Source organism: Aegilops tauschii, chromosome 4 (genome assembly GCF_002575655.3).
Source record: "Aegilops tauschii subsp. strangulata cultivar AL8/78 chromosome 4, Aet v6.0, whole genome shotgun sequence".
Lineage (NCBI taxonomy): Eukaryota > Viridiplantae > Streptophyta > Magnoliopsida > Poales > Poaceae > Aegilops > Aegilops tauschii.
The window spans coordinates 70,928,487-70,944,529 of NC_053038.3; the positions used below are offsets into that span (position 1 = coordinate 70,928,487).

At 44.2% G+C, this 16,043-nt stretch overlaps 3 protein-coding genes across 3 annotated transcripts; all 3 read right to left on the reverse strand.

Annotated features, from left to right (window-relative positions):
* Positions 1 to 5,844: 5,844 nt before the first annotated feature.
* On the reverse strand, positions 5,845 to 7,611 carry LOC123493514 (uncharacterized). The gene is made up of 5 exons (XM_073497340.1): positions 7,096 to 7,611; positions 6,791 to 6,913; positions 6,521 to 6,628; positions 6,318 to 6,359; positions 5,845 to 6,186 (listed from the first exon to the last, which is right to left on the reverse strand). Exons 1-5 carry the CDS (start codon positions 7,502 to 7,504, stop codon positions 5,966 to 5,968), a joined length of 903 nt encoding a protein of 300 aa, XP_073353441.1. The 5' UTR covers positions 7,505 to 7,611; the 3' UTR covers positions 5,845 to 5,965.
* Positions 7,515 to 8,239, reverse strand: LOC109779840 (protein FAR1-RELATED SEQUENCE 5-like). Its single transcript, XM_073497515.1, has 2 exons — positions 7,621 to 8,239; positions 7,515 to 7,546 (listed from the first exon to the last, which is right to left on the reverse strand). Exons 1-2 carry the CDS (start codon positions 8,237 to 8,239, stop codon positions 7,515 to 7,517), a joined length of 651 nt encoding a protein of 216 aa, XP_073353616.1.
* A 24-nt stretch (positions 8,240 to 8,263) lies between these two features.
* LOC109779839 (protein FAR1-RELATED SEQUENCE 5-like) lies at positions 8,264 to 11,460 on the reverse strand. The gene is made up of 3 exons (XM_020338460.4): positions 11,325 to 11,460; positions 9,006 to 9,909; positions 8,264 to 8,673 (listed from the first exon to the last, which is right to left on the reverse strand). The coding sequence occupies exons 2-3, from the start codon at positions 9,874 to 9,876 to the stop codon at positions 8,264 to 8,266; spliced, it is 1,281 nt and encodes a 426-aa protein (XP_020194049.2). The 5' UTR covers positions 9,877 to 9,909; positions 11,325 to 11,460.
* Positions 11,461 to 16,043: the final 4,583 nt, after the last annotated feature.

Consider the following 16,043-nt stretch of genomic DNA (forward strand, 5'->3'; position numbering starts at 1 on the left):
GGGCATCACCAGCGCGGTTTGCAAATTTCAACGCCTCTCTAACCCCACTACAGAAGTCAGAGCTAGTTTCGAGGTTGTTCGGGGGGCTATTGAACTTATCAGACACACTTCCAGCGGACCTCACTAAGTTCCTGGTGCAGTCCTACCAACCACAGACCTCTGAAATGGTTTTCCGAGGAAGGGGAAGGATCCGTGTCGATGCTGACAATGTTCGGAGGGTATTTGATCTCCCAAACAGGGGTCAAAAAGTCAGATATTTAGTTGACAAGGATGCCACTAGGAGATTCAGACAGGCTTTCAACATAACTGGAAATTCTCATCCCCAGATCACTACATGGTTCAAGATGATTCAGGATATGGCTGGAAGAACGGATGACACATTCTTTATGGCCTGGCTTGCGGTTGCCTTTAGCACTTTTCTAGCACCAACCACGGCCTTGAAGCTCAGCCCAAAGTGCTACGGACTTGTGCTAGATCATCAAATGCTCAAGAACACAAACATCTGCCTCTTTGTAGCAGAACACATTAATGAAGCTTTCCGGAACATGGACTAGGAGAAGCAAACTGTCTGCTGTTGCTTGTATCACTTGATGGTTAGTGAAAACGACCACTTCCATCTGTTCTTGTTCTTTTTGTGCAGTTATAGTTTGCTCAAATACTCATAATAATAACTGAACTTGGCTTTTCTTTTGTTGGGTCTGGTGAAGATACTATACCTTGATGCGCTTGTCCATGACATCCCAGTAAGCAATTGCGCGATACGATCGAATGCATGGGATAGTACTCTAATTGCCAAGGTGATCAAGAAGGATACCATCTCTCCTGGTGTGTTCGGCAAATTACAAGTGAGTTCTCTTTGTTTTTTCCAACAGTTTCTTCTTTTTATGTTCTTTTGATGTCTGGTCACTTTTTTGGAAATTGCACAAAAAACTGTCATCAGTTGGCACAACAATGCATGTAGTTGCACAGCTTGTACCTTTAAGTTTGGCATCTGCACACATGTTCATTTTAAATTGGCACACCATCTTTTTTAAGTTGCACAGTTTTACTAATCTTGTTGCACAGATGTGTGGCATCAGTTGGTAGAAACTTTTTTTTAGGTGCCATGTGGGCTGCGCAGTTCTTGTGTCTTTGTTCAGTTGCATATATGTATAGTCGAATTGTCTACCCCAGTATCTTGTTGTAGTTGCACAGGTTATAATGTTTGGTTTCGTTCAACACACAAATCTGTTTTGATAACCTTGTTCTTTTCTTTTTCTCTTTTTTTTACATCAGCTTAAAGAGGAGTATAGAGGCACGGAGCAGACACCACTGTTTGGTGGAATTTTGCAAGCGGAAGCATTCGTGGCATCCAAGTTACCAATAACCTACAATCCGCAGGTTAGTGTTTTGCATACAGAAATTTGTACCACTTACCAACATTTTCTTTTGGCTGGGATGTATGTTCAGTTGGACATGTATAACTTTTGTAGTTGCGAGAATACAAGATTCTGTTGGCTGTGATGTATGTTCAGTTGCACATATAAGCTTCTGTAGTTGCACATGTTCTTTTGGACAGTCAAAGTGTTCGTTTACAACCATTGACATCAACTTGGTAGAATGCATGTTTTTAGTTTGTGCCACAGTGCATGTGTAGTTGGCTAGAATCATGTTTTTAGTTGGCCAGAAAGTGTGTATTAGTCGGTTTTTGCTTATCACATCATGGTCAGTTACAGACATTTTACTTTTTAATTTTTTTTGTAACTGAATCAGTACTGAATCTTTTTTTGTGTTGATGCAGAAAAAGGAAAAGATTGCGAAAGTGGTCAATGACCTGTGCAAGGCTGTAACTGAACAGGTTGGCACCTTCATTGAAGCAGTTGCCAAGATCGATGACGAGGAACCGGATATTGATCCTTACGTACAACAGCCATCAATGCAAACCGGGGCGTCACGCCGTGCTCCAAAAAGAAAGAGACGGGGGTCAACTATACAAGAAGAAGAAGAGTTTGTTGAGGATGAGTCAGAAGAAGATGAGGAAATGGAAGCAGCGATAGATGTTGACGATGACGAGGACACAGATGCAGATGAATCAGAGGAGGAGGACAAGGATGAGGATGACAATGAAGAAGATGCAGAGGAGGAAGAGGAGGAGGAGGAGGAGGAGGACAAACAAGAAGAGGACAAAGGAGAGGAGGAGGACAAGGAAGAAGATAGTGAGGCGGAGGAGGAGGAAGAAGAAGGTGAGGCCAAAGAGGGGGACGGGGACAAAGGTGCAGCAGTTGATGGCAGTGAGAGGGGAGAAGACAAAGGCGCAACAGTTGATGGTAGTGAGAGGGAATAAGACGACGATGAAGAAGACGAGGATGGTTATGGTGATGATAAAGGGGGATCCAATGGAGGCAGCAACAGCAGCGATGATGATGATGACAACGCCCCTGGTTCTGGTGGTACAGACGGCAACACATCCAGGAGGACTAGCACTTCTGCCACCCCTGCCAGCAGCAGCAATTCATTGAGTAGAAGGAGCACACTACAGATGTTAATTGACAAAACTTGCTGGAAAGACAAGGATTTGCCTAAGTCAAAGAAAAATGACGAAGCAGAGTCTCAGGGCAGCATTGATATGTTCAAGCTCTGCAACTTGAAGCCAGCTTTGCCAACCACCTTTCCTGTGCCAGATTTTAGCGACCAAGATATGTGTGAGAAGATCAACTTTGCCATTGACAAGAGCCTGTTCTTATCATGTGATGCTGAAAAGAATCAAATTGACATGGAGGAAGCAGGAAAGGGTCTTGACTGGGTTCATTCAAAGGAAAAATACAAGGAATATTTGAAGCAGCTTCCAGACCTAAGCTCCGCCAAGAGCAAGGCAACATCCATGGCAAACCCTCACGTGGTCCAGAAGCGTAAAGCAGTTTCAATGAAGAAGAATCTGCAGTTGCCTCAAACCAAGGAGAAGATGGTGAGTGCAGATGCTGAAGTAAATATGGTCAAGGAAGCTGTGCTTCAAACTGATATGCCAACTGTAGTGAGCAGAGAGCCAACCACCATCACAGGAGTTCAACAGATCAAGGGGAAGACTCCCCTTTCAACAGTCCCACCAAAACCACCTAAGCAGCAAAAGATTGTCAAGTTTTCCAGGGGCACAAAGGGGGAACAGGCCACAAAAGGTTTGGGGTTCAGAGACGAGAGAGAACTGCGAGCCGCAACCATTGATGCAGGGGTGCCAAGTTCTGCTAGGTTGCTGCCAACTCAGACTGGAAAGATGCCAACTACAGATACCAGTGTGCCAACTGATGTGTCAGTTAGCAGCGTGGTCACAGTCAAAACCACCACAGTTGCTCAGGAAGGCACCACTGCAACTGCAAGCCCCAAGGTGCCTACTCATAGAGATGCTTCAATGCCAAACACAAAAGGAGGTGATCCTACTACCAAATTGCCGTCCCCAAGAGCCAGCACACAGCAGCCAAGCAAGCCTGCATCACCAAGAGCTGACTTTCAGCAACCATTAACACAAGAGGAGGTGTTCAACATTATAAGTAGGTGCAAGCCTCCAAGGCCGCCAACTACAACACTATTGCGAACCAAGTCAGTGAACGATGCACCCGTGTTTGTGCCGCAAGGAGATGCCCTGGTCCTTGAACCCATACGAAGATCAAAGTCTTATCATGGTGACGGGTTCTGCGATGCACCATCTTTTGACCTCGGCATAGATGGTGATGCTCCAGCACCTGCTCCAGCAGCAGAAACAGCGGAAGCCAGTGTGATTTGTATTGATGAGTGTGAGTTGGACCCAGCAGCTGTGAATGAAGGATGTGCTACTGCTGATGCTGGCAAGGCAATAGCTCAAGAGCTAGATGTTGGATCACCAGAGAATTGCCACACCCCGATATGCGCAGAACCAAAAGCTAGCACGAGCAGTTCTTCGGGACCACCTATTGCACAAAGACAGAGGAGGGTAATAAGGCCCGCGGCATCTCAAAGGTCTCCATTCATTGACTACAACAAGAAGAAGACTTTCAGCTCCAATGAGGCAGTGAACAAGCTTTACGCTGCCCTCTTGTATTGGGCCAGGCATCACGAAGGAGCAAATGATGAAGCTACCAGGTAAACTAACTCCCCACAGCCTACATACATATCTTTTTCAGTTGCACAGGACCAGCCACTTAGTTGCACAGAAAGCATAGCATGTTGCACAGAACAGGGCTTTTAGTTGCACACTGTTCTGTTTTCAATTTCATGCACTTTTTTTGCTGCTGTGACCCTTCGAGCTAACTTGTCTTTTTATTGCTTTCAAAAAAAATCAGCCCTGAGTTAATCAGGTATGGTGCTTTCTACATTTCTTTAAAGGAGTTAGTTGATTCGATGAAGACGGTTCAATGGCTGTCAAAAATTGTTATTGAGACTGGAATCTTACACATCATGGATAACTTACCTGAAGGGTCAAAGAAGGTTGTTATGCCACTGAGGTTTTCTGTAAGTTTTTCCAAAACCTTCTTTACCCTCATCTTTGTTCTGTAGCACTTTTTTTGTTGACCAATTGAGGGAGGCCTTTCATCTACTAAGGAGTTTGAGCCATGCTTTATAATCTCTGCAGATGAATTTACAGCAAGGGATCCACAACGTGAATGAGATAAACAAGAAGTTTGATTACAAGAACCGTCTCGACAGGAAAGACTTGGTGAGTGCTGTGCCCACATGGTCCATCTCTTTTAGTTGGCACCCACAGCATGTTCAGTTGCACATGACACATCTGTTAGTTGGCACATAATTGTTGCAACCTGTTTTTAACTTGACCAAGTCTTTTACTATTTTTCTTAGCTACAGCCTGTATCTGTGTCTGAAATCGTTCACGCTTGCAGGTCATGCTGCCAGTGCTCGAGTGCGCTGATGTAACCGATAAGGTGGGAGGGAGGCATTATTGGGTCTTCAATGTCAACTTGAGGGACGGACGCTTCGAAGTTCTTGACTCAAACAGGACGCTGGACAACATTGAGCTGATGACCACCGCCTCTACCATCGCGGGGGCAGTACGCCAGCTATGGAGGAAGCATTACCCAAAGTTCAGCATCGAGCACTTCCAGATTATTGACATTGACGTACCGAAGCAGCTTGGCAAGTAAGACAATAAGCATGGCATTCTTCTCAATTTCTTACCATCATTTTGTAGTTTTTAAATTTTTCTACATGTGCAATCTTTAGTTTTTTAAGACACAGTACTAGTCTGCAATCTGTTTATCATTTTTATGAGTTTCTAATGGATTATCTAGCCAGTTGCAGAGTGGCACGTAAGTAGTTCTACACTGGCACATAAGCAGTTGCACAGTGGCACATAAGCAGTTGCACAGTAGAACATAAACAGTTGCACAGTAGAACATAAGCAGTTGCACAGAGTGCATTATCTTTATTGGTTTTAATTTTATGTGACAAATTTTCTTTCTTGTCCATCGCAGTAATGAGTGTGGGCTGTTCGCACTGCTTAACGCCACCGAGTGGAACGGTAGCCAACTGCCCAACTACGAACCCAAGGAAGTACTCAACATCAGGAAGAAGCTGACATATGATTGGGTCACCAGCGTGCACAACACCGCCCCATGGAGGAAGTTGCTGAGATATGACAAGGACTAGGTCAGTACTCTTTTTCTTTCTCTGCTCCATGGAGGAAGTTGCTGGTTTGCACAATTTTTAAGCAGATTTTGTAGTTGCACACTAGTAGTAATTCCGTTTGCAACTCAATATCATCACTTTTGTTGATACATTAGGAGCACTGGACATACAATTGTTCAACAACTAAATATTTAACCAGTTGCCAACAAAGGCACAAATAGCAACCTTTTTTACACAGTGCATGAACTAATTCAAGGAGCATAAATTAGATAAAGATAAATCATAGATGCTGAATGTGTCCACTTGGTCCCAACATTGCTAAAAAAACATCATTCTTTTCCTTTTTTGTCTCAAAGTTACAAACGATGAAACAGAATCACGGTAGCCTGAGTGGACACACACCAGCAGTGTGCTCTGTAGATTGGCACTGGCTGCATTTGTTTTTCTTCTTTGGGTGTAGCTCCAGCGCCGATTTGTACCGTCGACTCTTTGCCCTACCCTTTGTAGTAGACCTTGGAGGATCCCTGGGCACAAAATCATCAGAAGCTTGTGCAGGGGATGCAGCCTCCAACGGGGCAATAGGACCATCACGATCACCTGTGTAATAATCATATAAAAAATTTAGTATTTTTTGGTTGTGCAACCAGCACTGATGTTCTCTGCAACCACACAACCCATGCTGTGCAACTAACTGGTTGATGTGTGCAAGTTAAGTTGAAAAAAAACACCTGTAGTAGCACGGCCCGTCATGGTACTTGGATTGTAATCGCCTATGGGCAGAACAGGAAAAACAAGTTAGATTTTTAGCTTGATCCTCAAACTAACACAGCGCACGCAACTAGGCAGCATGTTCTGTGCAACTGGGCACTATGATATGTGCAACTGAAGTCACACACCCTAGTTTTGTTGGGAGTTGGGGAAGGTATTTTACCTGGGTGATGAGCCCCCTGAGTCCTGCCTGTAGGTCCATTGGGAGTAGCACGCAGGGCACTGCTAGTTGGGCCAGGCGGGGGAGGAGGTCTTTGAGGGTTGGCATCACCTATAGCCAGAACAGGACAAACAAGTTAGTTGTGTTATCTTTGATGCTCGAACTAACACAGCGTGCGCAACTAGGTAGCCTGTTTCTATGCAACTGAGCACGATGATGTGTGCAACTGGAGTTATAGACCTAGTTTGATGGGGAGTTGGGGCAGGTAATTACCTGGACGATGAGCCCCCTGAGTGCTGCCTGTAGGGCCATTGGGAGGAGCACGCGGGGGAGGAGGTGGCATAGGATGCCGTGTACAGCCAGGAGGTGGAGGAGGTCCTTGAGGGTTGACATCACCTATATCCAGAACAGGAAAAACAAGTTAGTTGTGTTATCTTGATGCTTGAACTAACACAGCATGCGCAACTAGGCAGCCTGTTCTGTGCAACTAGCCACCATGATGTGTGCAACTGGGCACAATGATGTGTGCAACTGAAGTTACACACCTAGTTAGATCAGGAGTTGGGACAGGTAATTACCTGGATAATGAGCCCCCTGATTGCTGCCTGGAGGTGGAGGAGGTCCTCGAGGGTTGCCATCATCTGATGGCCCCGTGGCAGCAGTTGATTTTTTCTTTTTCTTGGACTTGTTCAGGTGGCCGATCTCGGTACGTGCTGCGCGCATATGCTTGTATACAATAGCTTGTGCTGGATCAGAACCACTCGCAAACTTTGCTAGTTTCCGAAAATCGTATATCATGTTCCTCTCGCTTATCTGCTTCTTTGATTGAGGAGGCATTTCATCCGGTTGCTCATAACCAGTCCCTGGCGCACTAGGTACAGCAGTAGGTGTCCACCGTCTTAGCGGGTACCTTTCCGGTATGACATCAACTCCAATATGGGTGAACACCTTGAGGATGTGGCAACAGAGGATGCTGTCCTTGTCCATTTTATAGCACTCACACAAATAGGAACCCTCCTCCACCCTTGCCTGCACCAAGTAGTTTAGAGAACCATATTTGGCAACAAATTCCTGGTTCAGTCTGAGCTCAAATATATCAGCACCAACTTGGAATGCATTATAATGTCCAATCAGCTCAAACTCTTCTCTGAACTTGTGGTAAAGGTCCCTAGTATAGGTTTTGTAAGCTTGCTTCTCTATTGGGAAGTTGGACCATGGCTCAATCTCAAGGTGTTCTATCCTGTAATCATTGCAGCCTTCCTTGGCAAGGATGTGGTTCTGGATTTTTTCATATTGCTTGACGAAGTTCAGCATTGAGTTGTGTGGGTTCACATATCTTTTCAGGACGGCGTTGAACCCCTCACTACGCTGTGTAGACTGTAGGAACGGGAAGAACCTGTGTTTGAAGTAGCACGGCACCCAAGTTGACCTGGATTCGTACAACTTCTCAAAGTGCGTGTGTGTCATAGCCTCGTACTTCATCATTAACCCAGCCCAATTCTGCTCAAACTCGTCTATAGTGAAGCTGAAGTCAACACACTTGGTGAAATCATCAGAGAGTCCTGGATTCCGGCACAGCAGCCAACCAACTTTTTCCTGAGCCTTTTTCATGATGTGCCATCGACAACAGCGGTGCACGGTGGTTGGAAAGATGCTCTGTATTGACTGCCTCATTGCACCATCCTGATCGGTGATGAAGTTGTCAGGAGATTTGCCATCCATAGCCTCTAGGAATGCTCCAAAGACTCAATCAAAGCTCGATGCTAACTCCTGCCTCACAAACGCGCAACCCAGCATGAAAGATTGGCCATGTCGGTTTATTCCTAGGAAGGGCGCGAACAGCATATTGTACATGTTGGTCATGTAGGTGGTGTCAAACGATATGCAATCGTGATAAGCCTCCGCATAAGCTTTTCGAGCTAAGCCATCCACCCAAAATATGTTGACAACTCTGTCCTCTTCATCATATTTCACCTTATAGAAGAAGTCTAGATCGGTTTTTTGTATATCCTTGAAGTGTGCAATTGTCTCAATCAGATCACCCTCCTTTGTGTCATCTCTACGGAAACTTGTACAAAGATTTGTTATTGCCTTTGGTCCGAATGGCACCATCATCTCAGATCCATAGAACTCTGCCATTACATGCATCATACGTCCTGCATAATACAAAAACAAACAGTATGCGCACATCCAGCTGCATAGTAATAGGACATGTGTTGGCACAAAAGATAATCGCAGGAAATGGACACCTAGATGCACCTTTTTAAAAACACTTTTGCACTTTTTGCATACAGGACATTGTGTAGTTGCACAGTAAAGACAATCTAGTTGCACAACAAGCACCAAAAGTGATATACAAACAGCATGGGAAGTTGGACACCAGTTGCACAATTAAGTCATTTCAGTTGCACAGTAGTACCATAACAGTTGCACACTGGACTGCCTAGAGGAAAACTTAATTCTTTAAGGGATATAAAAAACACCACACCTGTAGTCAAGTTGCAGTTATACAAGATGCGCAGAAACTCCTTTTCATCAGGTGAGATGCCTTGGTGGGATCTCAAGTATTTGGACAATGAAGGTTTGTTCACGAGCGGATGATTGTGGTCACGAACAAAGTGCGTCACCTCCCATCGCCCATCTATCAGCTTCACCAACATTTTCGCTTTGCACTGAGTCTGCTTTATTGTCTCGCGTTTGCGCTTCTTCTTCTTCTTACTAGTACCAGCCTCCTCTTCAGCAAATATTGGAGGTTCTTCTTCCATCTCCTCATCACTGCAAACAGATTTTGGATCTAGAATAGGGTCCAGGACAGGAGGAGCCTCAGCTCCTCCATCATCAGCTTTGGGCTTCTTGAACTTGTTGCAGCAAAACTGTTGTTTTATCAATTCATTGGTGCGGGGTGTCCGTCTAGATGTGTTCATCTTGATAGAGAAACCCATCCGTAGTGCGTAGCTGTTGTAGTGATCCTTAGCAATTTGAAGGTTGTCAAACCTCATGCCAACATAGGGTTCCATAGGTTGAGAACCAGCCTCATCCTCTCCTTCTCCTTGCACAGCTCCGTCAACAGCCCCAGCTCCTAGCTCAGTCCTGGTTGGACCAGGAACATTTGCCTCGGTTCCCATGTCATCTAGAGTATGGCTCTCTGACTGCAAAGACACCACTACAGGAGCACCACGGTCTGATGACTGGCCTGCCACATTGTCATGGCCCATAGGGTTACCATCATGACTTGCCTGCGTGTAGTAAACAGATCGACCATTTTCTGTCCATTTTCCTTGTCGTATGCTGGGTTGCTGCTGATCCGTATCATGAGGAAGCTCATTGAGATCAGGAGGCAACTCATTGAGATCAAGCATTTTTTTCCTTTTTTGGATGCTACCACACACTCCCTGCACATATTAAAAAGTAGAAATTGATGTCCTCTGTTGGTAACCACAGAAAAGAGTGTTTCAAACAACCTAAAAACTTAGTAAATAGGCAGTTGCACACCATTTTGTGACAATCTTAGTTCCAAAAGCAACATGACTGTAGCATAATCTTTATTATAACAGTTATGAATTTTTTTGTTTGCACAGAGTTGTTATGTTAGTTGCATAGTTTGCAGTAAATAGCTGGCAAGAGCATGGCTTCTTTTTACTACAGAGTTTTCTGACTTTTTCCCTTTGTTTTGTTGCAATGATCTGTAGGTTTTCTGTGTTGGCAAGGAGCTGTTTTAGATTTTTCTGCACATAATTTGATGTTACATTTGAGACGGAAAATCCAGGTGAAAGAAGAAAGAAGAATTGGAGGACAGATTATAGTTATATATTTTCATCGCCGTTATGTTTTTAGTTCCGGTATATTGAACATATTTTTACACTATAGCTTTGCAATAGGTGTGGGACTAGAATATATGTGTGGGACAAGATTATATGCGTGAATATGTTAATATGGTTTGTGTCTTCATTAGCCATGGACAAAAGTTCTTATGTTTTTGCTGTCGCACTACAGATTTCTGGTTTCGCTAGAATAGACGTCTCAATTGCCAGGATGCATTTTTCCACTTGGCCAGCATACATATTCAGTTGGACATTCAATGTTTTTAGTTGGCTAGAATAGATGTCTCAGTTGGCCAGGTTGCATTTATTTCAGTTTTTGGCCAACATGCATGTTCAGTTGGACAGTTAATGTATTCAGTTGGCTAGAATAGATGTCTTAGTTGGCCAGGATACATTTTCTCAGTTTTGGCCAACATGCATGTTTAGTTGGCCAGAAAACATGTTTTTATTTGCACATATACTACAGTTTTGGCTAGCATGCATGCCGAGTACACGTGGGGTACAATGCATGTTTTAGTTTTGGCTAGCATGCATGCCGAGTTGCCAAAATATAGGTTCAGTTGGCTGGGATGCATGTTCATTTGCACATTTATGAATTTTTCGTTGCACATATCTATTGGACAGTCAATTTGTTCATTTGTAAACAATAACTACAAGTTGGTAGAATGCATGTTTAGTTTTTGGCTACAATGCTTGTTGAGTTGGCTTTAATCATGTTTTAATTGGCTAGAGAACTGGTTTTTAGTTGGCTTGTTTAACACATCCAGGTGGGAGAAACTTGTTTGGCATGCATCAAGTAGTTTTTGGCTTGTTTAACACATCCAGCAGTAACATCAAGTAGGCTGGTGTGATGTGCCAGATTCACCTCTTTTTTGAAGCAGCTTCTCCATGGATTTGTCCTAGATCCATGGAGAAGGGGGTTTACATATGCCTACATATATGCAGTAGAAGAAAGGGGGAAGTGAAGAGGGGCAGAGGGGGCTTACCTACTTGATGTTACTGCCTGGTATGGCTCTGACCACCCTGCCCTTAGATCTTCTTTTTTGAAGCAGCTCCTTCTTCTACTTTGGGGCTCCCATGGCGGCTGTGTAGGAGGAGGAAGAAGGGTTGGGGGGCGATTCTGTTGGATCTCCTTCTGGCGTGCGAGCGGGCGTGGGGGGCGAGCGGGCGTGGGTGCGAGCTGGGGACAGCTGGCCACGTGGGGCGGTTTGCGATTCTGTTGGTGGCCGCTCGATCGGTCTGTTTTGGTGGCCGGTCGATCGGCCGGGTTGGTGGCCCTTCCTTTTCTGTTTTGCGGGGAACATGGGGTTTCCTTTTTCAGCCGGCCACTCGGTTGCACTAGTGGGCAGCAGTCCGCCCACTAGACGCGTCTAAAAATACGAGGAAAAAATGTTGTGACATTGTTTATTTTTGGACCCCCCCTTAGCTGACGGCCTCCGGGAGGGTTGGCATTTGCGAACGATTTTGATGGCATTTTTAATTTGAGGGAATGACGGTTTCTTCACAGTGACATAGTTTATGTCAGAGAAGTCAATTTTCATTTCTTAACTGCCATAGATTGATCTTGTAAGTGCATCTAGTGCCCCTTAGTGATTTTGGTGCATTGAAGACTTATAGGCTAAGGGACTAATGTGTTTATGAGTGTACACAGGTCTATAAGTCTATGAGGAGTTTGATATTTACAGAGGAAGTCGACCCCTAAAAATGAAGTTCTTCGACTGAAGACTTTGGATTTCTGAAGACTTTCTGAAGACTTTGAAAGTGAAGAAATTGGTGTGACCTTGAAGACTTGGTATTCATTCGAGGATCATGAAGCGTGAAGACTTTTGTTTTCGTAGTTTCATTTTCTCTTTCTTGAGTCATAGGAAACACCGTACTGTTAAAGGGGGTCGAGGAAATACTAAGGAAAAATTTCCACGTGATGCTCAACTCAAAATCCTACACCTACCAATCCCTTCGAGTGAAGCCATTGGAAATCTCATACAGTTCAGTCATATTCTTCAGTGACAGAGACGAAGTTCTTCTGGTCTCTGAGGAATTTATTCTGACCGAGGAGTTAGGAATTCGCCAGTGCGGATTGCCTACACAGTGAGGAACATGATAGCCCTGAGGAATTTGATACTCAAATTTCCGACCGTTGCTGTGCTACGCGCCAGTTGTCCCAAAATATCTACCCTCCTAACGGTCATATTATTGAAGGGCATTTATGTCTTGTAAGTGCATCTAGTGCCCCTTAGTGATTTTGGTGTGTTGAAGACTTATAGGTTAAGGGACTAATGCATTTATGAGTGTACACAGGTCTATAAGTCTATGAGGAGTTTGATATTTACAGAGAAAGTCGACCCCTAAAAATGAAGTTCTTCGACTAAAGACTTTGGATTCCTGAAGACTTTCTGAAGACTTTGAAAGTGAAGAAATTGGTGTGACCTTGAAGACTTGGTATTCATTCAAGGAACATGAAGCGTGAAGACTTTTGTTTTCGTAGTTTTATTTTCTCTTTCTTGAGTCATAGGAAACACCGTACTGTTAAAGGGGGTCGAGGAAATACTAAGGAAAAATTTCCATGTGATGCTCAACTCAAAATCCTACACCTACCAATCCCTTCGAGTGAAGCCATTGGAAATCTCATATAGTTCAGTCATATTCTTCAGTGACAGAGACGAAGTTCTTCTGGTCTCTGAGGAATTTGTTCTGACTGAGGAGTTAGGAATTCGCCAGTGCGGATTGCCTACACAATGAGGAACATGATAGCCCTGAGGAATTTGAGCCTAAAATTTCCGACCGTTGTTGTGCTACGCGCCAGCTATCCCAAAATATCTACCCACCTAACGGTCATATCATTGAAGGGCATTTATGTCTTATCATGTCGGGCTGCTCCCTAGGCTATAAATAGCCGCCCCTACAACCACTAGCTGGTTGGATGTTCCGAGAGAAACTGACACTTGTCATTTGAGAGCATCCCATCCTCCGAGGACTTTGAGCGAAAATCATCGAGTGAGGAAAACCCAAACCCACACACCTACAAACCCAAAGTGATTGAGCATCACTGAAGAGATTGATCCTGCGTGGATCCGACGCTTGTTACCTCTGAAGAATGTGCTTCTTCCAGACGGTTAGGCGTCATGGTCTAGAGCATCCAAGAGGAATTGTGGATCACCGAGTGACCGAGTTTGTGATGGTTCGGAAGTCACCTGAAGACTTACCACGAGTGATTGGGCGAGGTCTGTGTGACCTTAGCTCAAGGAGAATACGGTGAGGACTGTGTGTCCGGGACTGTGTGTCCTCAGGTTTATATACCTAGCCGCTCCAACCAGATGTACAACTGAGACAGCAGTTGGAACTGGTCTACCAAATCATTGTCTTCACCAAGCCTACTGGTTCTATTTCCTCAACTCTTTCATTTCCTCATAACTGTGTTGTGTGCTTGTTCATATCTGTTTGAAGACTTTGACTGAAGACTTTCTCAATTTCCTCAGTTCAATTTCTTCAGTCTGTTTGTCTTCATCCTGTGTTTACGCTTTCTGTACTCTGTGCTTGTCTTCATTTCATCATGATGACCATGCTTGTGTTCTGCTATGTTTACTTTTGAGTACTTATTCCGCTGCAAGTAGTTCTTCACTAAGGAATTTCCCCACCCGCAAATTCCTCAGTGAAGAATTCATAAAAATCGCCTATTCACCCCCCCTAGTCGATATAACGCACTTTCAATTGGTATTAGAGCAAGGTACTCCCTTGTTCTATGTGATTTTGGTTTAACGGCCTGGAGTTTTAGTTATGTCGACCGCAGGTATGATCAAGGTCTTTGCTGGGTGTCCTACCTTCGATGGGACGGACTACCCCTACTGGAAGAATAAGATGTGAATGCATCTTGAGGCAATTGATAACGATCTCTGGTATGTTGTGGAAAATGGTGTTCCCTCAATCACACCTTCTCTGAATGCTGCTGATGTGAAGAGATTCAAGCAACTCAATTCTCAAGCGAAGAATATCATATGTGACCATCTGAGCAAAGGACAGTATGGAAGAGTGAGTGCTTTGGAATCTGCTAAGCTTATCTGGGATAGGCTGTCCAAAGTGAATGAAGGAGTTTCAACACAGCATGACTCTCGAGTTGATGTTCTTCGCAATCTCTTCAACCGCTTCAAAAGACTCGACAATGAAAATGTTCAACAAACCTTCGATCGCCTCACTGACATCTCAAATGAGCTTCAAGCGCTTGGTGCCACTGACATCACCGACCATGAGGTGGTGAAGAAATTGCTGAGATCGCTTGATTCCTCATTTGATACTCTGGCATTGATGATACAAGAACGTGCTGATTACAAGTCACTTGATCCCGCTGATATCCTCGAGAGGCTAAATACTCATGAGTTTCAGCTTGGTGAAAAGAGAGATCTCTATGGTTCGAGCTATGGCAGATCACGTGCACTGAAGGCCAAGGCAGTTTCTGAGTCTGAAGATGAAGACTTTGGCAGCAGCCTTGGTGATCCTGAAGAACCGAGCTATGAACTAGCACTGCTCGTGAACAAATTCCAGAAGTTCTCAAGACGTGGTCGCTTTGGAAAACCCTCGAGGAGCAATGATTCCTCATCCAGTGACTACAAGAAGAGGCTTTGTCACAAATGCAAGAAACCTGGACACTACATTCAAGATTGTCCTCAGTGGGAAAAGGAATCAAAGAAGAAGAAATACAAGGATTACAGTTGTGATGATGCGAAGAAAAAGAAGAAATCCTCAAAGTCTTCATCATCAAAATCCTCAAAGTCTTCATCTCACAAGAAGAGCAGCTCCAAGAAGGCTCGGGCATTCATTGGCAAGGAAATGGACTCTGAGGTTGAATCTGAAGAAAATGAGGAAGATGAGGCATCTGAGGAGTCCGAATCCGGTGTGGCGAGCCTAGCACTCGCTACTGCATTCGTCAGCAAGTCTATCTTCAACTATGAAGAAAATGACCTCACCAACAAGGCTGATGAAGGCAATGATGACTACGCTCCCACCTATTGCTTCATGGCAAAGGGTGCCAAGGTACTCAAATATACCTCCTCTGAATCAAGTGAGAATGAATCTGATGAAAACCTCAAGCCCAACTATTCTAAACTTGCTAAGATTGCTGTGAAACAACAAAGGGCTTTTGAAAAGGTTCAAAACATGCTAGACAAAAGTGATGATATGTTGGGTGAAGAAATGGATCGCACTAAAACCTTGACTGAAAATCTTCAGAGACTTCAGTCTAGGTTTGACAACCTTCAAGGTCATCATAACACTCTCTTATCTGATCATGAGAAGCTTTCTTATGAATTTCTTCAGAGAAAGCAAGATCTTGAAAAGCTAAGAGTGAGTTATGAAGATCTTCAGAAGGAGCGCGATTCATTACTTGCTCAACAAATCAGCGCTTCTCAGGAAGAATTTGTTCCTCCATGTTTGAAATGCATTGAACGTGAATCTGCTAATTCTTCACCTGAATGTTCAAATGCTTCTAATGCTACAAATTCTTCAACTGTCTCTGCTATCACTAATTCCTCATCTAAGGACATTGCTAGTATCACTGATGATGCAGAGCTGAAGGAATTGTACATGTCAGGCATGTACAAAAGCCTCAAAGGGCATCAGACTCTTTGTGATGTGCTTAAAAAGCAGATCCTCAACAGGAACCCTAGGAAAGAGGGTATTGCCTTTGAGAGGAAACTCAATGCTGATGGTACATA